Consider the following 25,219-nt stretch of genomic DNA (forward strand, 5'->3'; position numbering starts at 1 on the left):
AGATCTTTTGGAACTTGTCAGTACCTTCTTTTGCCCAAACAGTTCTAATGTTTAAAGGTTAACATCTGGCAATGTTACTGAAATTGAATCAGCCTAGAAAAATAGATAAATGCCTGCTTCTAGTCCTTTGCTCATCCCTTTGTTCATATAATCCCAAACTGAGCTATAAAAGATAACCATAATTGTTGTGAATCAATAAAAAGTAACTAGCCTAAATGCAAAGCAGGGTTTGAAAGCCTGCACACCTGATTGGTCCTTAAACAATGAATAAGGATTGGTCCATAACAAGTCCCTGATTGGTCAATATTAGGACACTTCTTATTGGGTATTAGTTGAACTTGTTGCACATATTATTGGTTAATAAGGTAGCAGCCAACCCTATAAAAGGGTTACTGCTGCCCATAGCCTTGCTCTGTTCTGTTCTATTTACTGTTATTAAAGAGTTGAAGTCACTGGTCAGATGTCTGGTCTCCATTATTCTCCAAACATAACACTGGCGACGAAGGTGGGATACGGAGACCGAAGAGCTGACTGATCTACAGAGCAACCAACAGAGCATGTGGTCGAACACGCACTATCAACGGCAACATGGCCAGCGGTGCCGTACCACCCGCTCCATTCGACCCAGAAACCGAAGACTGGGAGTCGTACATGGATAGGTTCCAGATGTTTCTGGAGACCAACAATTTGAAAGATGCAACAACCGGCAAAAAAAAGAGCTATATTTCTAACCCACTGCGGGCCTACCGTGTTTAAAATGGCAAAATCACTTGCCAAGCCAGCCGAAGTAAAAGAGATGGACTGGGATGTCCTCGAGCCTTTACTACGGGCCCACTACGCGCCCACCGTGCCAACCTTAGTCAGAAGACATGAATATTACCAGAGGAACCAGCGGAAAGGCAAAAGCCTTGCCAACTACGTCGCAGACCTCCGCAACCTTGGAGGCCTCTGCGGGTTCTCTGACTTAGAAGAAGCCCTCCGAGACCGCCTAGTTCTGGGCCTAGAAGACTGCACGATCCAGAGTAAAATCATGGCTAAGGGGGACATCAGCCTCACCGATGCCCTTAAAGAAGCCACTGCAGCGGAGGCAACCAAAAAGTCGGCAGCCCGAATGCGTCGCACCAGCGCACCGCCACGTCAACTCGCCAACGATACCTCGCCTCACTCAGAGAGACACCCGGTATCGACTCACCATGAAGACCTAGAATCCCCGTCAGAAAGCGATGAGAAAGAGGTCAACCGACTCCGAACGGAACGAGACCAGTCCACACAACGCTCATTTCGACCGTGTGCAGGATGTGGAGCTAATCACCCACGATCCGGCTGCAAATTCCTCGACGCACTCTGCCGCGTTTGCGGGAAAAGAGGTCACATCGCAAAGGTTTGCAGAAGCAAACAAAACTCCAAACCCCGACAGGCCGAATACCAGTCTTCAGGATTCTTCGGCACACCCCGAGACAAACTGAATCACCAATGGGGAAGCCACTCCTACAGAAACAAACCGTCCACCACTTCCACCAGGCATGAAGAAACCAGGCGGGAAGAGACCCACCAAACAATTACCATAGGCCACGCTACATCCCTTGATGCCGGGAAAATCAGAGTGAAGGTCGCTATCGAAAACAAACCTTGTGTAATGGAGGTGGACTCAAGATCATCCCTCTCGATGGTGTCCTGGAAGACGCTCCAACAGCTCATACCGACGATTCGACGCCAAGACCTCAACCCTCAAAGGGTTATACTCAAAGACTACCAGGGTAACCGAATTCCCGTTGTCGGGTCCCGCCGATTCCAGGTCTCTTTCAAGGACCGCACCGTCGCACTGCCACTGACTGTCGTGGACCGTGACCGGCCTAGTCTTTTAGGCCTGCAATGGTTCAGACAGCTCGGAATCACTGTAGCCGAGTCCACCGGGCCGAGAGCAACGATTGGGAGGAAGCCCTCGTGCAAGAATTCCAAGACGTTTCGCGAACGGACTAGGCAAGTACAAGGGGACCCCAATCTCATTTAACTTGAACCCTGAGGTAACACCCATCCGCCTTAAGCCGCGTCGGATACCGTTCGCCCTGAAACCTAAAATCGACAAACAACTCGATAAGCTAATAGCACAGGGCGTGCTGGAACCCACCGACCACGCCCGGTGGGAAACCCCAATAGTGACGCCTATCAAGCCTGATGGGTCACTGAGAATTTGCGGAGACTACCGGGCCACCCTAAACCACGCACTTCAGCAAAGTGCATATCCAGTGCCGGTAGTGCAACACCTGCTCCATTCCCTGGGCGGCGGGAAAGTTTTCGCTAAATTAGACCTAGCGCAGGCGTATCAACAATTGCCTGTAGATCCGACCACCGCGGAGGCGCAAACTATCGTCACGCATAGGGCGCATTTAAATGCAACCGGCTCCAGTTCGGGTAAGCGTTGCACCAGGAATCTTTCAGAGCTTAATGGAAAGGCTGTTACAAGGAATAAGAGGGGCGTACCGTATTTCGGACGATGTACTCATCGCCGCCCCTAACAGAGACATTCTAGAAAAACGACTCCGAGAGGTCTTACAAAGGTTCCAAAACGCAGGCCTCAAAGTTAAAAAAAATAAATGCCAGTTATGTACCGAAAAAGTGGAGTTTTTGGGATACCTCCTGGACAGTCAAGAAATCCATCCCACTGAAGACAAATTAAAGGCAATTAAGAAGGCCCCCACTCCAAGGAACAAGGCAGATCTACAGGCGTTCCTTGGACTTATCAATTTTTATAACGTCTTTTTACCCAATAAAGCAACGGTAGCTGAACCATTACATAGACTCTTAGACAAAAGACTGGGTTTGGGGACAACAAAAAGCAACGAGATTCTGTACTGCAGTACCGAGACTCTCCGCTAACTATTACTTGTGACGCCTCACCTTTTGGGGTTGGAGCAATCCTGGCCCACGTATTACCGAACGGAGCGGAAGCTCCCATCGCTTTTTTTTCGCGAACTTTAGCTAAAGCTGAAAGAAATTATAGTCAGCTGGACAAAGAAGCTTTAGCTATTGTGGCTGCAGTTAAAAGATTTCATGAATATGTGTATGGGCGTGCGTTTACAATAATTACTGATCATAAACCACTACTGGGGATTATTGCGGGTAATAAACCAACCCCGTATATATTGTCCCCCAGAATGACCCGCTGGTCTGAATTCTTGGTGGCGTACAACTACACCTTGCAACACCGCCTGGAAATCAATTCTCCACGCTGATGCATTGAGCAGAACGCCGCTCCCAGAATCGGTTGAAGATCCAGCCCCAACCATCACAACGCTGCAAATTGAGGCTCTACACGTACCACCACTGACAGCGAGAGACATTGCCCTCGAAACAAAACGTGATCCGGTTCTGCAACACATCCTACGCTGGGTTGAACGTGGTTGGCCAACAGAACAATTATCACCTGAATGGGTGCCCTTCAAAGCCCGCCAAACCGAACTGTTTTCCCAAAAGGGCTGCATCTTGTGGGGCGATAGAGTCGTAATCCCGGGAAAACTGCAACAAACTGTTTTGGCGGTATTGCACGACGGACATCCGGGCATCATGCGGATGAAAGCACTCGCACGGAGCTACGCCTGGTGGCCGGGAATCGACAAAAGAATCGAGGCCTGGGTCGCTACTTGTCAGCGTTGCCAGGGCGCCAGCAACGCCCCACCTAAAGCAAGCCCAACCGAATGGGAAACTCCGAGGGGACCATGGTCCCGTATTCATATTGACTTTGCGGGGCCTACAAAAGGACACACTTTCCTTATTACTGTCGACGCCTATTCAAATTGGCTCGAGATCCATCGAATGAACACAACTACAACGGATTCAGTTATCAACAAATTAAACAGGCTATTTGCCACACATGGTTTTCCGGACGTTTTGGTCTCGGATAACGGCCCACAGTTCACAGCATTACCATTTGAACAATATCTTGCTGACCGGGGCATCCGCCATGCGCTAACCTCGCCCGCGCACCCTGCGGCGAACGGACGTGCAGAGCGCATGGTACAGTTTGTAAAAAGACCCTCCACAAAATGGAATTCGGAAACATCGATGAAAAAATCAATCGAATTTTATTGTTGCAGCACATCACGCCCCACAGCGTTACCAACAAAACGCCTGCCGAACTTCTCATGGGCGGAAACTACGATCGCACCTTGACCGGCTCCACCCCGCATACGCACCGAAAAGCCTTTCGGATCCAGCAGCAAATGCCGGGAATTTAAGGTAGGCGATTTAATCTTTGCCAAAAACTTCTCCGGCGACCCTTTATGGATACCCGCAACCGTCACCCACCTCACAGGGCCTAGATCTTACCGCCTGCTAACAGACGATGGGAGGGTGTGGAAACGCCACATAGACCAACTCCGTTCGAGATTACCACCCAGCGCCCATGGCTCCCCGGGTTCACCAACTGAGGGGGGAGGAAATATCGAGGAAATTGACTTCGATATGACAGATAGCAGACCAACGGAAACCCTACGGCCCAGCGAAGTACCAGGAATCGAAGCAGGGAGAGAGTTGACTTTCCCATGGGACGTAAACACGGGGGAAACCGAACTGCGAAACCCCGAAGAAACACTGATTGGTGGGGACAACCAAAACGAAAGCAACACGGAAATTCCGTGCAGCGAAACAGGGCTAAACAGAGATCATCCAAACGCTCCACCGGAACCGAACTTTAGGCCTAACCCGGTGGAACCACGGAAATCATCCAGACAGACCAAACGGCCTGTCTATTTTGAGGATTTTGTTACAGCTCCCCTCAAACGGAACCCAAGGGGGAGGGGTGTTGTGAATCAATAAAAAGTAACTAGCCTAAATGCAAAGCAGGGTTTGAAAGCCTGCACACCTGATTGGTCCTTAAACAATGAATAAGGATTGGTCCATAACAAGTCCCTGATTGGTCAATATTAGGACACTTCTTATTGGGTATTAGTTGAACTTGTTGCACATATTATTGGTTAATAAGGTAGCAGCCAACCCTATGAAAGGGTTACTGCTGCCCATAGCCTTGCTCTGTTCTGTTCTATTTACTGTTATTAAAGAGTTGAAGTCACTGGTCAGATGTCTGGTCTCCATTATTCTCCAAACATAACAATAATAAAAGTATTTAAATGATGTTTATGGATTTCAAATGCTTAATCCTGATTTTTTACTTACAAAGCACTCAGGCTAAGCAATGTTATTAGAACAATTGAAGTAGTATACAATTGCTATTGGAGTTCCAATAAAACTTGAACTTTCTCCTGAGTCTTTTCTTTATTGACTATATATTCTAGAGACGTTTAATTCTTTTAATTCTACCCTAGATTCCATTGCATGCCCTTATCAAACTTTGTGGTGGCATAAACGTTAACATCAGAGGAAATCCCCCAAAGAAAAGTTAACAAGAGAAATATGAAAAGAAAGCACACTGTTGAACTATATACAAACAGTATTTTCATTTTTAAAAGGGCTTTTGTTGAGGAAATGTAATTTTAAAAAGGCTGTGTATGCCAAAAAATAAAAGCATTAAGAAAAATGGAGTTGACGCCATGGAAAAATAGCTACAGAAATTTATGGTCTGCAAAAAGACTTACTGTAAAATGGTGCAACTGTAAAAAATGATGATCCTTTCTGTGGATTAAGAAACCCACTCACCACCCACTAAACAGGCTTGACTAACCAGAATTACCACTCTACTGAGGCTGACAGTAAAGTTTACCAGACTTGTATTGATCATCATGTGTGTAGTAATATGTTCTACTGCCATTCTCTTGCAAAGAATTTTTTTCTGGAACAAAAAGAAATAACCACATATTTTTGTCTCTTTCTACATTTCTCTGTTCTTCTTTCTACTTCGCACTGAACAAGTTGCATCCAAACTCGGCAGAGTTTATTTGTATCTCTCCCCAGAATGCTGAAGAACTTGCTCATTAGTAAATCCTTTGACAGAAGAAAGTTACACCTTGCTGTTGTGTTGATTAGTTTTTACAAGGAAACTTTCCAGAGTATCTTGGTGTCACTCATAAGACGATAAATGCTATTTTTGCACTATAGAAGTGGAATTTAGTGCTTGTGAATTACCACTTAAAATTGGGCTGTTTATCCATGAATAGACAGACCTTATGATTATACTTTTTCTGCTAAAAATAAATCAGTAGAATTTCTGATTGTATTATATAATTACAAATTCACTGTAACTTCTGATATTTATCATTTCTGAAACATGAAAAAAATGAAGAGACAAAACTTGGATTTGCAAAGACAAAACCTGGAGTTAGGGTCTTCATTAGGGAGCTACCTAAAATATATTGAAGAACAGCAAGATCCAAAAATTTGGGTTTCCACAATTTTTTGTTCAGTGACCAGGATAAAAAATGGGTCTATCACACATTTCCTGGAACTAATTATATTTTTATGTTTTTTCAGTGTCTTTTGGGGGGAAATTGGCATTTTTGTTTCTTTTTGTTTTAATAATGGCCACTTACACAATGTATTAACCCAATCCTTGATCAGCTCTGTCATCATCATCTCTTCAGCTGTGCAGAGGTGCTGTTTAGCCCAGATGAAGCCAGCAGGAATAATATTGACACGGTTCTGTCAGTTTCTCTTGCTTTTCACCCATGCACCAGCCTCTTCCAAACTGCCGGGCTGGCTGTTTTTTTAATTTCTTTCTTTTTCTTTCCCTTATTGTAGTGTGCGGGAATGATTTTTATTGCTGCAGGACATGCTGAGGAGGGGGCATAGATTGATGATCTTTGTTTCTCAGCCTCCTTGAATCAGCAGATGAATAAATAGTGCTGGAAAGGAGAAATGGTAGCAGTCTGAAAATGCCCTGTGTGGAATTTATTTGTGGAAATCACAATCATTTTTATGAGTTTCCTGCTTCAAAGTTGTAGGAAATAGCTTTGTTGACTTTTGGTAATCAATTCCAGCAGCCATAAAAAAGATGTGGGAGGGGTATGAGTTGGCTGACTGAAATGACACCAGCTATTCTGGGCACATACACCATAGATGTGGGTGCAAACATAACTTAGGTGATGTGGGCATACCCTTGGGGGACAATGTTAGAGATACATGAATCCTATGAGGAGATGAGTGATTAGGTATTATTGACTTAATGAACAACTTGAAAAAAACAAGTCTGAGGAAATATTTTGATCAGCATATAGCTCAAGTGTAAAATTGGGAGATTTCTCCATGAAAAATTAGCATGAGGGGAAAGCAACCTGAGATGTTTTGCACTATAAATCCCTGCCTATGCGGTAACTGGCATCAGTGGAAATTATAGTCTAAAAAAAAAACTTGAAGAAAACCCGGGTGTCTCCTTCTCTACTTTAGCAACACTTTTTCTAGATGATTGCAAGAAGTAACATTAACAGTGAGAGTCCGTCTGATCAATACAACTTTGAAATGGTTGTGCTGTACTTAATGCCTGAAAGTGGAGAACGATAATTGCACTGTGAAAGTTTCACTTTTCGCATTTAAAAATAGCTACGGGCTACAGTTGTGTGTGTGTGTGAATATCAATTTAAAAATCTGAAGGTAACACAGGCATATGTGTCCATTGCTTTTCCTTCTACCATCTTCGTCTTGAAACCCTCTTTGAAACATTACTTTCCTCCTAGGAAAAAAAATAAAAATCCAACATTCTTTCTTTTTCTCTACTGTTTCAGGATTATACTCGGGTGGTGAGTCCTATCATTGATGTCATCAGCTTGGACAATTTTGCCTACCTAGCAGCATCAGCAGATTTGAGAGGAGGTAGGTAAGAAGACAGTTGATTCTGAAATATGATGTTTCTGGGTCTTTATCACTGAGGATCTGCCCCGTGACAGATTCCTTTTGTCTCCTGAGGCACTTCCAGCTAAGTAATCCAAAGACATTGTGCAAATATTCTGCTGTATGCTTGTGAACTGATTTTCTGTGGGACAAGAAGAGACAGGCAATCGGTTGGATAAATGTATGAGAGGTATAAATGGAAGGTAGCATAATCTGGTCCTTATACAATTCTCTGAACAAGACAGGGTGAGGATTCAATAAAAGCCTCCTTGGAAGCACCACTGATATTAAATGGTATTAAACTTATGCTTTTCCCGGCTGTTAAAATTAACCTAGCTTATATGTTTGTAGGATTCATAACAGCTGTAACTTTCAACAGGCTGTAGAGCAGGGCTGTCAAACTCACAGCCCGTGGCCCAGATGCATCACATGCTGGCCACGCCCACACCTGGTTTAGCAAAGGGGGAAAAAGTCCCAATATGTCACATGATGATGCCGTGACAACATGAGTTTGACACCCCTGCTATAGACGATCACAGTTTGCATAGCTTCCTAATCAGCCACTGCTGCATCTGTGTTTTCTACTGCTGCTGCTCTTCTCCTATTCACTTCTTTTCCATATCATAAGAACAGTGGTGGGATTCAATTTTTTTTTTACTACAGGTTCTGTGGGCGTGGCTTAGTGGGCGTGACTCAGGGGTGGGATTCAATTGGTGTAACAACCGGTTTGTATTCGGTGAACTGGGCCGAACCAGTAGAATACCACCACTGCATAAGAACAGTAATATAAGAAAAAGAACATTTCAATGGGAACACATGACAAAGGCCATTACATCAAAAAGAAGTTGAGTGCTAATTTCTTTCATAAGAAAACATGATAAATCAAGCATTTTATTCCAATAACATTACTCTCGTAACATTTAAAATTCATTACAAATTAAACATTATTAATCATTAAAATGCAATGTCATTTGGTCAATAATAAATAAACCAGAGTCAAATGTGCTAAAAATTAAATGTATTTATTGATAACATTTAGAGCAGAGTATTAATAATGACTGGTTCCTCAAAAGTCCAAGCTGCATAAAAGGACAGCGACACATAAATGATTTCCAAGATGTCGCTGCCTCTTTGAGGCACCTCTGGAAGCTATCTAAAGCAACAGAATTGGGTGAGATTGCTCATTCTCTTTACACACATGCTAGATCATGGGTGTCAAACTTGTGGCATCCTGTTGCTGTAATGTGATGTTTCGTAACATTTTTCCCATTTGCGGAGCTGGGGTGGGCATAACCTGCATGTGCTGCATCTGGCCCACAGGCTGCCAGTTTGACAACCCTATAGATGTTCCTGCTAGTTTTCCAGATAAGATATTATTCCTCCATACGTTGCACAACCATTCACATTTCTTTCAATACTTTTAATAGTCTCTTGATAGGTAAAACTGTATTTGTGCCTGTATTCCTTACTATTTTCCTCCTCCTCCTCCTTCCCCCCTCCTCTTCCCTCTTGTCATGTTATGAATACTGTCTTTTTGTCAAAGAGATGCTTGATCTTTCTCAAAGGATGAGCAAATTCTTAGGCAAGCAAGATCCTTGCTGTTGGATGGACAATGTCCATGAATACAGCCTGATTTCAGCTATATTTCAGCTATATACATAAGTCAGTGAGGGTAAGTAGTTCATGTGTTATAAGAATACCAAAAAGGGTTCAAAAAGGGTGAAAGCAGCTTTCACTCTGGAAATTAGATTTTGCTCACAAGAGATAGAGTTTTACATAGGGCTAAATTAGCCTCACCTTTGGTGTATCATGGTAGTCAAGGAAGAAAACAAAATATTGACAGAAACTATGCCAGAAAACTGCCTTCTATCTATGCGTCATGTGAGCCAGATTTCACACTGCCAGGATAAAGCACTTCTGCAGATTAGCCTCAGATGCAGTGGTCAGTTCCATTGCTGACCATGCTGGACTGCAAGAAATCTAAGCACTCAGTCTTTTTCCTAAAAGAATTGCTATGCCTCAAGCACCTTTTTTAATTTTTGAAATCTCCCTCACTGTTCTTTATTTCCTTTTGCAGAGGCACCTCTGCCTTTCACTTTTGCCATTCTCACCTGCATGCATTTTTTTGCCAGCTACAGCCTTCCCAATACTCAATTTGCAACACTTTGTAAGTCAGATGGCATTTTTATGTGGTGCACATGGGGAAAAGCCAATTACAATAAACAGAGACACTTTGTTCCCGGAAATACATGTCATCCCATTGAGAGTACTGATTAATGTCTCATAACTTTGGCAGCCAATGAGGCATAGGACAACCTGATAGAAAGCTAATGATTGCCTTTCTTTCTGGGAATCAATATAGGAAGTTTGGAATGTTACCCAGCACCGATAAATACCAGTGAGTATACCTACTGTGATTCTTTAAAGCTAGGTTGATCGTTTGTATAGGACTATCCTATAGAAGGCCTTTTCTGCTCTGGAATCATATGTGTAGAAACAAAAATGCTTAATTGTCATGCTATGCTAGTTAACCTTTAAGTTTGGATACAAGGTTCTATGTGTTTTTATGTTCTACATTTTAGGATTTGACTGGAGTCTTCATTTTAAATGGGAACAGATTCCCATTGAGCAAAAGTTGTCACGGACAGACCCTACCCAATCTATTAGGTAAATTCCTTCATGCAAAATCCTCTTGGAATCCCATTTCAGATGTAATCTTTCATCTTTTATTTAATTAAGAAGTGGTCTCACTGGTTGATGTAACCATGAGGAACATTCAGAAGTTATGTTTACATCATTTATGAGATACAATAAGTCTCTTTTGCTCCTGAAAGATGTTAACATTCTTGAGATTCTGTCTGGTGGCCCCACTGCACTGCTACAATAACAGCACAATATTGAGTATTGTATAATCATGTATGGTTTTTATAGATTGCACTTGTTTAATATGGGAAATTTTACTGTGCCTGTTTGAAAAATATGTGCATTTAATTGATCTTTCCCCAGGCTGTATATAAGCTACAAATTGGAATAGAATCTACCTTCTACTTCCAGCACAGGAGTTTTTCCTTAAGATTTAGACAAATTCATCAATACAGGGCTTTTTGTGTTGACTTGCACAGTCACTGGCTTGTGCACCATTTCTATTTAAAGCATAGTGGAAATTGTAGATAAGGACCATGAAATCTAGCTAAGCTTAGGGTTTCTTTGAACAGTAAGAATATGTTGCAAGTATATTCAAATAGCAATAACACCTAGTCCTACATTTATGTAAACTGTGTTTCAAATAGATTTATATATGGCAGGATGAGAGTTCTAATTTGAGGAAATGTACCAGACAAGTATAGCGCTCTCAGTCTCTACAGCCCAAATACAAAGAAACTTTTAGTCAATTCTGTATTTTGCTGGTCAATTTTGCAAATATGGACCAGTCTGACCTAGTGTTCTGGTCAGTGAAGAGGAGTGAGATTGATTTGTTGTTCCCTCCTTCTCACAGAATTCACTAGCAAGCAAAGGAAGAAGTATTTCTTTACGTCCCCAATACACATGTGGAAAATTGGGAACCATCCTTCAGTTCATTTTCACTTGACTTGTGAATGACTTTAACAGGCCAGGAACAAGTTGTGAGGCTGCATGATTTTCTCAATTTTCATCCCCTTTGATGGAGACTGTTCTGTTTCCGTTAGCTACAGGGGCCTATAAATGAGCCACACTGAATACTAACGATCATCTCCACATAATTAAAGTGATTTTAAAAATTCCAAACTTTCCCCAAAAATCTCATTAAAGAAAAACTAAGTGATCACTATATATATTTAAAACCAGAAGTTGGGGGGATTTACAAAATGAAAATTTGTAGTATTGTGATCCAAACCCTGCACTTTTTGTTCATTCATTCACATTTCATGCACATACACAATGAGTGGTGTTAGGATCACAACACTGTGCTCACCATCTTACAGTTTTTGACACCTCCTTGCAGGTTATTTAAGTACAATGTAGACATTTTTGTAAAACGATCATGAAAATATTACAGACCTACAGATTTTTCATGATACATAATCATAGGAAGGTTATTACTTTCCAATTATTTAGTTTATTTTTCTAAAGTATTTTATATAGAATATGTTGCTTAAAAATGTAGAACAGTTCTATTTTTCACTCTAGCATTTTTGTTTATAATTTTTTGCACTTCCCCATTTCACTAGAACACCTGTCATAGCAGGAGGAATCTTTGTGATCAATAAGTCTTGGTTTAACCATCTTGGAAAATATGACGCACAGATGGATATCTGGGGAGGAGAGAACTTCGGTAAGTTGCTACTTTCATTTGACTTTATGTAGCCTCCTCTTGTCAATTTTTCACAAATCAATTCTGAAATCCTGGACACATAATATAATATTTTCTCCTGACTGGAAGGACTGAAAACCCAGACTTTATTCAGGATCTACTTGCATAGAGATAGAATCTCTTTCTTGTCACCAGGCAGTCCTGCCTTCTCAGCAGATCTTTGGCTAAGTCAACATTTCCTACAGATTCTTAAATGACACTCTGGCAATACCTGCATTATTTGTTATCCTAGATATCTCCGGTGGATTTATTCACTGATAGGGTCTAGAAGAAAATACTAGTAAATAAATATAAATTAAGTGTTACATTAAATATTTAACTTACTAAGTTTGTATTTTGTCCTATTAGTGTTAGATAAAACTAAAAACATGAAAGAAAGAAATGCACCATGACTGAAAGATATCTAAGGATTTTGCAACTCTAACCTTAATATTTTGAACTGGGAAAATATGGACCTGGGTACAAGTCTAGCTTAGATGTAATGAAATCTAGTTAAAACCATTCAAATACCACTACAATAAAAGATGATAGAACAGCACAAACAGATAAAAAGTTCCAAGATAAATTCATTAAAACCAGATTATGAAATAAGCTTTGTTGAAATGAAAGCACTTACTTTATGACAAAAACTAGCCACATTCCTCAGCAACTGCCTACAAAGAAGGTGGGAGATATTATGATCACCAACTGTATATCTGAAGATGAGATCTACAAAACACAAGAATGCGCAATAAAAGGGGGAATTTAATAGAGAGTTGGGAAATCTGTTCCTTCCAGTTGTTACATTTCCACTCTTCTGTTGCCTTCAGTTTCTGATTTTGTTTTGCTGCAGCTTTTCTGATGTTTTTTTGTACCCCCAAATCAGTAAACAATGGTGAGCTTCCATGTTTATTAAACATAAGACCTTTGCAAGGTCACTGTTTTTCTGAGATTCAAATGAGTTTTTACCGTCAAAGCCTTGGTAGTCCTCTGATCCTTTTAATAATAATAATAAAAAAGAGCTTCATTTATTCTGGGGCAGTAAAATCTCTGAAAGCAAAGGGCAAGGGGATAGGGAGGCTTCAGTTTAAATAAACAGGATGAGGCATTCTGTGTCTCAGAATCTGGATTGCCAAATGGTGAATTCTTAGGAGAGTTTAGGATCCTACAGTAAGAGCATGCCAAAAGATTTCAGCTTCAGCCTGTAAGAGATGAAAAGCACAGGGACTTTCGGATGCTATGAAAAGAGATGTGTTCTTCCACAGATTTAGGAGATTATGCTTTAGATCAGGAGTCTCCAACCTTGGCCCCTTTAAGCCTGTAGGACTTCAACATTCCCAAGCCAGCTTTAAATCCTCCAGGCTTAAAGGGGCCAAGGTTGGAGACCCCTGCTTTAGATGATGCCCAGACTCTGTCATTCCTATAATACTGGCCAGATACTAGGAGTCTATAAAGATTTTAAAGAGCATGAAATTTGATTACTGCAAACACACCCCTAAGCACTGATTAGAGTCGATTACACGTGTCTCTAGAATCCTGACAATTTTTATTCAGGTTTTCAGTCTCAGAGATAACATACAGCTGAAATGGTTTGCTTGGGACTGCATAGGTCTTTGTAACATTTTGTCTTCATTTAATTTTGTCAGTGCCATTAAGACCAGGGCTGGGATTCTACCAGTTCGCACCTATTCGCTAGAACCGGTTGTTAACATTCTAAGCAGTTCGGAGAACCGGTTGTTAGAAGAAATTACTGGCCTAATCCTGTAAGGAAGGCAGGAAGGAAACATTCTGGTGTTGCTTACAGAAACTGCCTCTCCGTTAACCCTTATTACATTCTTGGCAGGCCTAGACTTCCTGTCTCAGGAACATCTCTGGGTTTTTTCCCCTTCTTTGCTGGTACTTTGCTTCATTCAAAGTTACAATGACCATTCAAAGTTACAATGGCACTGAAAAAAGTGACTTATGACCATTTTTCACACTTACAACTGTTGCAGCATCCCCACAGTCATGAGAGGCCAGGCGAGGAGATGCGTGCCTCGATGTAAGTGATATTGAGTTGGCCACATCCAGCCAATAACATGACCACCAAGCCATGACCACCCCGTCACATGACCACCAAGCCACACCCACCACCTAAGACATGCCCACAGAACCGGTTGTTAAAAAAATTGAATCCCACCCCTGATTAAGACCTCATATTTTCTGTCTCTCATTTTGTACTTGCACATGGAGCCTTCTCCACTCCACTCTAAATTATGGATTTTCTTCTTTACGTTAAGGGAATCTTCCTTTGATAGACAGCCTTTTAAAATAAAATAAAGTAACATATATTCTCTGGGATCTTTCAGCAAGATTCCCTTTTAAAAGCCTGCACCACCCCACCCCAAATTATACTGATCTGGTATGTGGAAACAAGAGAAAGGTTACAACTGAGGAGGAGCAGGATTTTCCCTCCCCTCATACAAAACTTCATTTTCAGTAAATTTCTTCTCTTTTCATAATCCAGGTGTGCCTCTACATCTAGCACTTTCATGTCCACCTGCACATTAAGTAGATGGTTATTCTTTGTTTCACCTTATATTCTCTTTCCTTGGATGTTTTCTAGAGCTTTCTTTCCGTGTCTGGATGTGTGGAGGTAGCTTGGAGATTGTCCCCTGCAGTCGAGTGGGTCACGTTTTCAGAAAACGCCATCCGTATGACTTCCCTGAGGGCAATGCATTAACCTATATCAAGTAGGAATGGCTTAATTCTTGATTCCAGTTTAGAGAACAGTAGAGTGGAGGGGCTTAGTTCTCACTGATGTATGGTGCTTGGTCAGAGATCCTTTGTGTATTTTATTTATTTGTTAGATTTTTTAAAATCCTGTCTTTATTACTTTATAAGTAATACAAGGTGGAAAATATTCATAATACTCCTTTCTCCTATTTTTCCCACAAGGGTAGGTTGGGCTGAGAGAGAGACAGAGACTGGTCCAGGGTCACCTCAATTTTTCATGAGTAAAATCACAACTCATAGCCTCCTGGTTTCTAGGCCACAAGCTTAAATACTGCAACACATTGGTGTCCCCCCCCCTCTCTCTCTCTCTCTCACACACACACACACACACACAAACAAATTTTTCATTTTATCAATAATTATTTTATTAGTAAAATTTTACTAATTAGACCTTACTCTGGGATATGAATATAAACTCAAAAAATGTTTGAGTTAGCTGACTAATCCTAACCAAATTAATATTGTCTTTTCTCTTTTAATAACACAAGTTTGCAAAGAGAAATTCTCTGATGGTTAGAAAATATTTGTTTTTTAAACTGTGACCCAATTATTTTTGTGGAGATTGTACTTTGGGATTTGGAGACTTGCTTAACCATTGTGTACTTGGAAGAAATACTGATCTAGTACAGAATTCTGTAATTAAATAGCAGCTCAAAAATGATGATATAGATTTGACACTGAGCTTCATTTAATGTAACAATTCCATATCCAAAATTAAGAGTTATAATGAGAGCATTCAGATGTTCGTATCTGTGCATAGATATAAGAGCTAAGGTCTAGAACAGTACAGAAATAATATCATTAATATCATGTACTGCTGTAAACTATCTGAAAAATAATGACTACTGATATTTATGGCAGCAATCATTATTAAGTGCTTTAGGTAACCACACACACATACACACATATTGCACTTTCCTATTTTCTATTAGTAAAGTCCAAAAATAAGACAGATGATAAGTCAACACAACCATTGCCCTGTCCTCATGTTGCAGTCAATTAGGCCTACTGATAAACAACCCTTCAGATGCCTCCTTAGTGTAAGATGCCTCAAAGTTTATCAAACCTGCTACATAATTGGCACTGCTTTGGCACAACCCAAAGTAGGCAAGAAAGTTAAGGGGCTATAAATGAAACACCTAGATCTTTCTTATGTGCAACAGAGCTGTGGTTATTACGATAGTAATAGATAAAGAATTCCTTAGTTGCCATTCCCACAATATGTTTGCTTTTCTCCATGTTAAGAATACTGCTGAAAAGTGCTTGGCTGTTGGAGTTAAATAATCTTTAATGATGGACTCCAACATTATGCGAGTAGAAGAATGCTTGTGCAACAGGATGCTTTATTTCTTTTAACTTTTTCTGCAGCCCATCAAAACTTGATTAGGAGTATTCCTCAGTCCCCCCCAAAAGACTTTGAGTGTACAGGAGATTGTCAGAAATGATTCTACTCTAAGTTAAAATGAATAAAAAAATAGAATACTGTATATTCATAACACTTGCTCTGGGAATCTAAGTTGTCTTCCATTGAGATGTTTAAAGGCTAAAGTTAATAGAAAATGGAATATACCTTCCTTAAATACTCACACTCTTATATTCCATTCCTTATTGTCCGTGATTTCCTCAAGTTTCAGAAGAGTTGTCCTCCACATCACTGATCAGGGAGCTGTTCTCATCTTCAGGCAAATGAGAGTACAGCTCTCCTTCAGACATCCTTGTGAAGGTCAGGGAGAATAAGGGACCAGTTGAGTGGTAAATGAAGATATAAATATGGGGGTAGAATACCTGATCCTATTATCTTTGTACCTCAGTCATCATTGTTTTTTGGAATGCTTCAGATATGTTCTTTTTAAATGTTATACACTGAGTCTATTTTGTTCATGCATTGAGGAAAGACAGCTCCTTTTTATTGGTTTCTACTTTTTGAGATTTTTCTACTCCTGCATCAAAGTTTAATGACAGTTAAACAGGATAGCAGATTCTTGAAAATGTGCTGCAACGTCATGTTGTGGCAAGATGGCCTGTGCAACAATGACCTTTAATAGGACTTATCTTGTCCTACCTGCAGAAATACCAAACGTACAGCAGAGGTATGGATGGATGAATACAAACAGTATTATTATGAAGCCAGACCTTCTGCCATTGGAAAGTCATTTGGAAGGTAAGGATGTAAACCACCTCAGTTAAATTGCTCAGAATCGTTGTAATCTTTGAATCTTTTGTTCTTTGTGAATTCAGGAAATTGATTGTCCTGAAACTCCTTGATTAAAATACAAATCAGACAATAACTGGTTGGGTATGTTTTGATTTATACTTCAAAACATGTTTTAAAATATACATTATAAAATAAAATTATCTTAAAAGTGTGTATTTTGGACACAAATAATATTTAAAATGTAAAATTTTCAATAAAGGATGTGCAAAAGAAGTTACTAAAATTAAATTATTGAACACCGCTGGAGAAGAAGAATCTGTATAGTTACTGCAAAAGCAAAAGCCTGTCTTGCTAATTTTTTACATTCTTTGAGGAGAATAATATTTTATTAAACATATGCCACTTGATTCCCAGTGGATCGGTTACAAGATATTGTATACTTGATCTTTTGAAAGTTTTTGGCAAATTCCTTATTCAAATCTCTAGGACTGAGTAGACATGGAATAAGAGGAGAAAATTATTTATGGCTTGGTGAGCAGTTAAATAATTCAAAGCAAAAATAATATTTTCACAAGGAAGATGTTATTAATAGGATTTCTATTTATTTTATTTTATTTATTTTGATTTGTCAATCCCTTACAAGATAATAGGTATAAGTATATACATAATTATGAATACACGAAATGGGTACATATAAGAAAAATAAAAGAAACAATAGGACAGGGACGGTAGGCACGTTGGTGCGCTTATGCACGCCCCCTACAGACCTCTTAGGAAAGGGGTGAGTTCAATAGTAGACAGTCTAAGGTCAAAGTTTTTGGGGTTTGGGGAAGAAACCACAGAGTCAGGTGGAGTATTCCAGACATTGACCACTCTGTTGCTGAAGTTCTATTTCCTGCAATCAAGTTTGGTGCGGTTAACCTTGAGTTTGTATCTATTGTGTGCTCTTGTGTTGTTATGGTTGAAGCTGAAGTATTCATTGACAGGTAGGACATTGCAATGTATGATTTTATATACCATACTTAGATCAGACCGAAGATGGTGTAATTCAAGGTTTTCTAGGTCTAGAATTTCAAGTCTGGTAGCATAAGGTATTCTACAACGAGTAGAGGAGTGGATAACTCTTCTTGTGAAATATTTCTGGACTTTCTCAACTGTGCTAATATCAGATACGTAATGTGGGTTCCAGACTGATGAGCTGTATTCGAGTATTGGTCTAGCAAATGTTTTGTATGCTCTAGTTAGTAGTGTGATATTATCAGAGAAAAAGCTACGTAAGATAGGTTAACAACTCTTAATGCCTTTTTGGCTATGTAGTGACAGTGGGCTCTAGCACTTAGATCATTAGAGATGAGTATTCCAAGGTCCTTTACAGAGCTTGGATCATCAACAAGATCTTGACTATTCAGCTTGTATTTTATTTTCTGATTTTTTTTGCCAATATGTAAGACAGAGCATTTATTTGTTGAGATTTGAAGTTGCCATTTGTTTGACCATTCTGATACATAGTCAAGATCTTTTTGAAAGGTAGCAGTATTATCTGTGGTATTGGACAGCTTTACATCATCAGCGAAAAGAACGCAGTTGCTCTTAATATGATCACAGAGGTCATTTATGTAGAGTATGAAGAGAGTTGGTCCTAGAGCACTGCCTTGGGGGACACCACTATTGACAGGTACAGAATTTGATATGACACTCCCAATTTTGACCATTTGTTGTCTGTTTGACAGGAATGTTTCTATCCAGTTATGCAGTTGTCCAGAGATACCATAGGATTTTATTTTTAGGAGTAGTTTGTCGTGTACCACTGAATCAAAGGCTTTACAGAAGTCTATGTAGATTGCGTCTATTGCTTTGCCCTGATCGAGTTGTGTAGTCCATATGCTTTTGCAGTGTAAGAGTTGCAGATTACAGGATAGTTTTTTCCTGAAACCAAATTGTTTATTGGAGAGTAGGTTGTTTGTCTCTAAGTGGAGGATAATGGATTGGTTAATAATTGATTCCATGACTTTACAGGTGACGCAGCATAAGGAGATTGGTCTGTAATTTTCAACTAGGCTGGGGTCTCCCTTTTTGAAGATGGGGATGACTGTGGCTTGTGACCATAGATTAGGCAAGGAGCTGGTCCTAAAAGATTTTTCAAAGATTATGCTTAGAGGTCCGGCTATGGCAGTGGATAGCTTTTTTAAGAAGTAGGCACATATTCCATCCGATCCAATAGATAGAGATGGTTTTAGATTGCGTAGTGCTTTTTCAACATTGTCTTCTGTAAAATCAATATGTATTAGATCATTGTAGTTGTCTGTGCTTCGGCTAGGAAATACTGGGCATGATCCATTGCTGTTTACAAATACTGAGCCGAAGAATGTGTTAAAGATGTTGGCTTTAATGGTGTTGTCGTTGCAGTCTTTACCATTAGGTCCTATTAGGGGTGGGATGGACCTTGAGTCTTTTAGTTTGTTGTATACAAAATTGTAAAAAGCGCAGGTGGAATTGGTGCATAGAAGGTTTTCCTCTTGTTTAATGTGATAATTGGTGCATTCAGTCTTTATCTGGTGGCATAAATTTTTGTATCGGCTTTTGAAATTGGCAACGTGACCAGATTTGTTTTTCCGCCAGAGTGATCTCTTTTTGGATTGAAGTTTCCTTATTGTTATGGGTAATCTGTTTTTGTTTTGTTTTGGGAGTTGTTGTTGGTACATATAGTTTGATGACTCTTTTGACTTCAAGTAAAAATATGTTGTAAGTATACTTCAACAGTATTGCATCCAGTGAATAGAGATTGCCAATCAAGGGATGAGAGATCGTTGTCTATAAGATCATAGTTGCCTTTTTTGAAGTTATAATTGGGGATTATGTCATTGTGATGATTTTTGTGTGGGCGTATGTTGAGACAAAAATCAATCATATTGTGGTCACTGCTGGAAAAGGGTTCTTTAGTTTATATTCCATAAATTAAATTCAAACTATTGCAGAAGATGAGATCGAGGCAGTTTAGTCTAGTGTTGTTGGTTACTAGTTGTTCCAGTCCCAGATTTGTAACAGCATTGTAGAAAGTTGCGTGTATGGGTTCAGTTGTACATTCATTTAGGGTCCAGTCAATATGAGGTAGATTGAAGTCACCAAGAAAGATAAAAGCGTGTGGACAGGATGCTGCCCATGTTAGTAGTATATTTAGCTTGTTTACATTTTCGATGTCATAATCAGGTGCTCTGTAACATAGTAAGAATTGAAATGTGATATTTAAGGATAGTTCACAGATGATGGTCTCAGGAAGAGCAAGCTCCTGGGTAACTTGGATGTTTTTTAGATGTAAGGTCTTTTTATAGAAGATAGCAACACCACCTCCTCTACGAATTTTACGATCTGATCGGTAAACATGATAGTCTCTTACTGTGGTAATGGAGTCAGGGAGAGATGCATTGAGCCATGTTTCACAGACAAATATGATGTCGAATTTAGCCATATTTAGTAAGAGGAAAAATTCAGGTATTTTATGTTTCTTGCATTGAGTAGCTTGCATTTAAGGCCAGCAGTAGTTGGAATTAGGGGCGTATTAGGGGCGTGCGTGCCTAGTCTTGGGTGATGGTGGATTGGTTGAGGTAGGGTTGTGGTTGAAGGTTAAAGCTGAGTTGCGGGTTGTGTGACTTACTTTTGATACAGTCAGCATGGTAGTCAATGTACAGGTCCTTTTCTCCATTGTCTAGACATTTTTTGAGTTCAGTGCAGAGTACACGGGAGCGGGCACGTTCTGTTGCTATTTTATTTCATTATTGCTTTTTAAACATATTTTACCTTGAAATAGGTAAGTGGCCACCCTTACCAATGATTTCAAATTATTTAGAGTGGTTAAAACAAAGAGGGACAATGAAGAATTTTGAAAGGATTTCTCCAAACTAGAAATTAACTAAGAATTAAAACTATGCATGCTTGGAAAATGATTTGGAGGAGATGCTTTGGAAAATTCATGAAAACAATCCAACCTTGAAGCAGCTACATGATGTGCTGTGTTTGTGCTTCATTTCTCAAGAGTGTTTCTTTTATATTGTCTTAGTGTTGCAGTTGTTACAAGCAGTTAGCTTCAGTGATGTGTCTTACTACTAGGGAATGTTATTTATCTTTTGACATCTTACTTATAAAACTTCATTCTAAATTTCTATAGTCTTACGTTTAAAAAGCCAATCATAGGACACCAACTAGTATCCTTTCAAACAGACTTATTATTATTATTATTATTATTATTATTATTATTATTATTATTATTATTATTATTATTATTATTATTATTATTATTTTAAAAAGCAAATCAGTAATGGATATATTACATCAACATTTCAAGCAATAAAGAAGTAATCACATGGATTATTAAAACAGCAAAATTGACAAATAAACCAGTATTTGAATCTCTGGTATATACAGTATTTATTAATGGAGTCAATAGTTTTTTTGAATAGGATTTTTTCTCTCCTCACTTTTACTTTAAGAATGAACTCTGATAAAAGAAAGAAAAAAGTAAATGACAAAATCCTTGTCATTTCACATGCTACATTACTGTCACCCATGCAGTCACTTTGCGATGTGTTCTATCTTGCACACGATCTTCTACACCAGGGGTGTCAAACTCGTGGTGTCACATTATCATCACATGATGTATCATAACTTTTTCCCCCTTTGCTAAACTGGGGGTGGGATGTGGCCAGCGCATGATGCATCTGGTCCATGGGTCATGAGTTTGACACCCCTGTTCTAGACCATAAAAATATTAATGGAGAAAGAAAAATAATTATTTTTGTTGGGAAAAGGGGAAAAAAACCCAGAAAACAGTGGCTAGATGGAAAAGATTCCCCCACCTCTGCTCTAAGATTAACAAATGAGCTTTCATGGGCAACTCTATAAGCACAAGCACCATGCAAATGTGTCTTTGAATAGCTTCCACCATATTGATTCCAATGTGGTTGCACCTTAGAAGTGCTGTCTGTACTTTTAATTATTCTGCAAATGTACTTGTGTGCTGCTGTGCCACGCAATTCTCTTTTATTCATGCTTACAAAAAGATAGATATAGGTTACTTTTGCTTCTAGTATTGCAGACCGAGTGGAACGACGCAGGAAGCTGAGCTGTAAATCCTTTCAATGGTATTTGGAGAATGTCTATCCGGAACTCAAGTGAGTCATTCTTTACCTGTCAACAAAACTGCATGATATGTATTTTGCTACTGTGGTATAAGAAAGCACCGACTATTTCCTTAATGTGGCTGTTCCAGTGGGAATTTATTTTTAAAATATTTCCTCCTATTATACTCTGCCTGACCTGTGTCTTTTCTATGTTTGGTTTCTTTGAACTCTGAAAAAAAAGAGAGTTTATGTGGGGAAAACTAATTGGTAGACAGCACAGTGAGGCTGAACTCAGGTTGCAGGCAGCAAAAGAAGTATAAGATCTTCAAAAACAGATATATTTTTTGTTAAATAAAGGCAAATTTAAAGACAGATTTGAAATATACATAACCTACTTTAGCAAAGAAAGAGTAGGAAATAATATGTTGTATACATACAAGAAAACAGAAAATATGAGATGAATATATATTCCATCTCTCTCTCTCTCCCTCCCTCTCTCTCTCTCTCTCCCTCCCTCCCTCCCTTTCTCTTTCTCCCTTTCTCTCCCTTTCTCTCTCTCTCTCTGCTAATCCTTTGGGGTCAAAGAAAACAGGCTATTGTGCATTTTATCTGTGGTTGCTGTATGTAATACAGCAACAAGTAGCCACAGGTGAGAGCTGAGTGCTGGGTGAGGGCTGAAGATAACCAAGCAGCCCTAAAAAAGAATTTTGCAGGCCCCTCAATCAGAATTGCTACTCCCTCCTTGAACACTCCATAAACACACACACAAACACGGTAGAAGAAAGGCTATTTCTTAAAAAAATAGCTCTGACAATGTTTTATAGAATATTCCTTGTTATTAGATATAATTAGGATTACCGTGATTCCTATTCATAGCCCTTTATTTGAAGATCTGTTCGATCCATGTCCATTTTAAGATAAAGAAGTCCAACTGATGAGAAAATGTATCATGGGTATTCAGCAGGTGGGCAGCAAACTAAGGCACTCTGGTTGCTTGGACACCATCTTCCTTATGCAATATATTGAATTTCCATTCTCGGAGACAGAGGAAGAGATAATATTTAAAATTCAGTAATAGGTTTTATTTTTATAAATAACATTTATATAATATTACAGTCATTAGTTTTTTATTAACACCTCTACCTATAAATTAGTATATGCATTACAAAGATATATGTAGGTCATTATTCTTCACTAGCATTTTTTGTGACAATTTCCTCTTTTTGGAGAAGTTTGGCCTAATTGCCCAACCTACTTGTCTGGGATGGCTGATTTATTGATTTGATGGGGGCATAGAGTATGTAATAAACAAGATCTTTATAATTTCTTCTTTTGTCTTTGATGATCTTTCTAATAACTCAGAGTCCCAGAAAAGGAACTGATTCCAGGGATCATCAAGCAAGGAGCAAATTGTTTGGAATCTCAAGGCCAGGATACAGCGGGAAATTCTCTAGCTGCGATTGGAAGCTGTAAAGGGTCAGTGAACAACCCTGTTGCTACTCAGGTAAGGTCATCAAAAGTTCATCCCATTAGTCTTCTTTTCTGCTCTGTAGAATGTCCTGGAGAAAACATATGTATATTTGAAGCACACATCAGCACATCTGTAGTTCGGGCAGAGGGAGTTAGTCATTTGAGGATAATCACTCAACCATGCCTCAGTGTTCAGTGTTCAAGCAAACTGCAAAGAATAGCGCAGCTACAGCCAGCCCAATCAGCACTGCAGAAACCCACATTCAGAACTTCCGGTGGCAAGGCAAGGACGAACAGAGGTGCAGAAGCCCGTCGGTGGTTTCAGTTAATTTCTTTTTGTGGTTGGCACAATCCTTTGAGGGTGCACGAGTCCCGGAGAGATTCGTGGCGGCGTGGGGGAGACTTGGGTTGCAGTGTGGGGAAGGCAACCCCCCTGCAGCGAAGAGGAGCCCTCCAGAGCCCAACGAGCAAGAAACAGCCCCCTATCAATGGCGGCTCCGAAGTCCGGACTGCCACCGATGTAAAGAAGCGAGTGAGTGACAGTTTGTGAGATCATTGGGGAAGAGTGTGGCTGAGAAAATTAGCGGCGGAGAGGAGGATTGGAATGCCATAAACTTTTATAAGGCTGTTACAAGTGTCTGTCTGGAGTCCTAAAAGAAAGCAGCCAAAAAGCAGATGCGAGGCAAGTGAAAGTGAAAGGGCTTGGCAGACAGAAGAGAGAGAGAGGACAATAACAAGTAAAAAGGGAAGTTTACGAGGTTGGGAGACTAGCATCTGGAAGGTGCCTGGAAGTTGTGGAGGATTTGGACTATCTCATTTGATTTTTATTCTGATAGACTTTATTAAAGCGGAGACGGGAAGAAGATCGAAGCTGATGGAACAGAGACAGTGTGGCGCCACAGGCAATACTTAGAAACCCTGAAGTTATCGTAACAATATAACTGATATAAACCACTTAACAGCCCTTTAGGGAGCATACTGATCTAATTGAGGAGGTGGTTCCATCTGAAGAAAATCAGGAAAATTGAACTTAGGAACGCTAAGACAAAACGTAAAAGTGGAAGCTTCCGAATGTGTGGAGATACCGTGTAATTGCAGTCACTACTCAGCATTTTTTACCTCCCCACTTCCGGTGCGTTTGAAGTGAAAGCTCTTAAACTTAGAGACGGAAAGCTAAAAACTTACTTCAAAATTCCTTTCCCCCCCTTTTTTAACTCCCTTTTTTCTGTATACATTTGTTCAATTTTTTTTCTTCTTTTTCCCTCACCATCTGGCACTATGATGAACTATCTCTCCTTCTTTATTCTCTCTTTATAATGATTATAAATATGCATACTGGGGAAAGGAAAATTGATTGTTGTATCTGATTGTTAAATAATTGAATTAATTGATTTAATTGATTTATTAATAATAGTGATAGTTATACTTTGATTAGATATATAGGGAAAATAGTAAGAACATTAAGTATTATTTAATTAATAAGTATAGGGTTTTATGTATTAATATTATAATTTATTGTGTGACCACAATTAATCTACTTGGGGATGAATGTAATACTGTTTGTGTTTAAGAATATTTTTAAAAAGGTTAGATAAATAC

General features: G+C 39.6%; 1 protein-coding gene across 1 annotated transcript in view; it reads left to right on the top strand.

The window, feature by feature from the left end:
- The window catches only part of GALNT16 (polypeptide N-acetylgalactosaminyltransferase 16), a 191,031-nt gene that overhangs the window by 142,076 nt on the left and 23,736 nt on the right, over positions 1 to 25,219 (top strand). Inside the window, exons 7-13 of the mRNA XM_087951516.1 lie at positions 7,671 to 7,758; positions 10,359 to 10,443; positions 11,985 to 12,088; positions 14,712 to 14,838; positions 16,950 to 17,042; positions 22,118 to 22,201; positions 23,513 to 23,654. Of these exons, the coding sequence (XP_087807642.1) occupies positions 7,671 to 7,758; positions 10,359 to 10,443; positions 11,985 to 12,088; positions 14,712 to 14,838; positions 16,950 to 17,042; positions 22,118 to 22,201; positions 23,513 to 23,654 (723 nt within the window). The remainder of the gene's footprint in view (positions 1 to 7,670; positions 7,759 to 10,358; positions 10,444 to 11,984; positions 12,089 to 14,711; positions 14,839 to 16,949; positions 17,043 to 22,117; positions 22,202 to 23,512; positions 23,655 to 25,219) is intronic.

This window comes from Notechis scutatus, chromosome 1 (genome assembly GCF_049901735.1).
Source record: "Notechis scutatus isolate UNSWTSFEM ecotype Mainland chromosome 1, rNotScu1.2, whole genome shotgun sequence".
Taxonomy (NCBI): Eukaryota; Metazoa; Chordata; class Lepidosauria; order Squamata; family Elapidae; genus Notechis; species Notechis scutatus.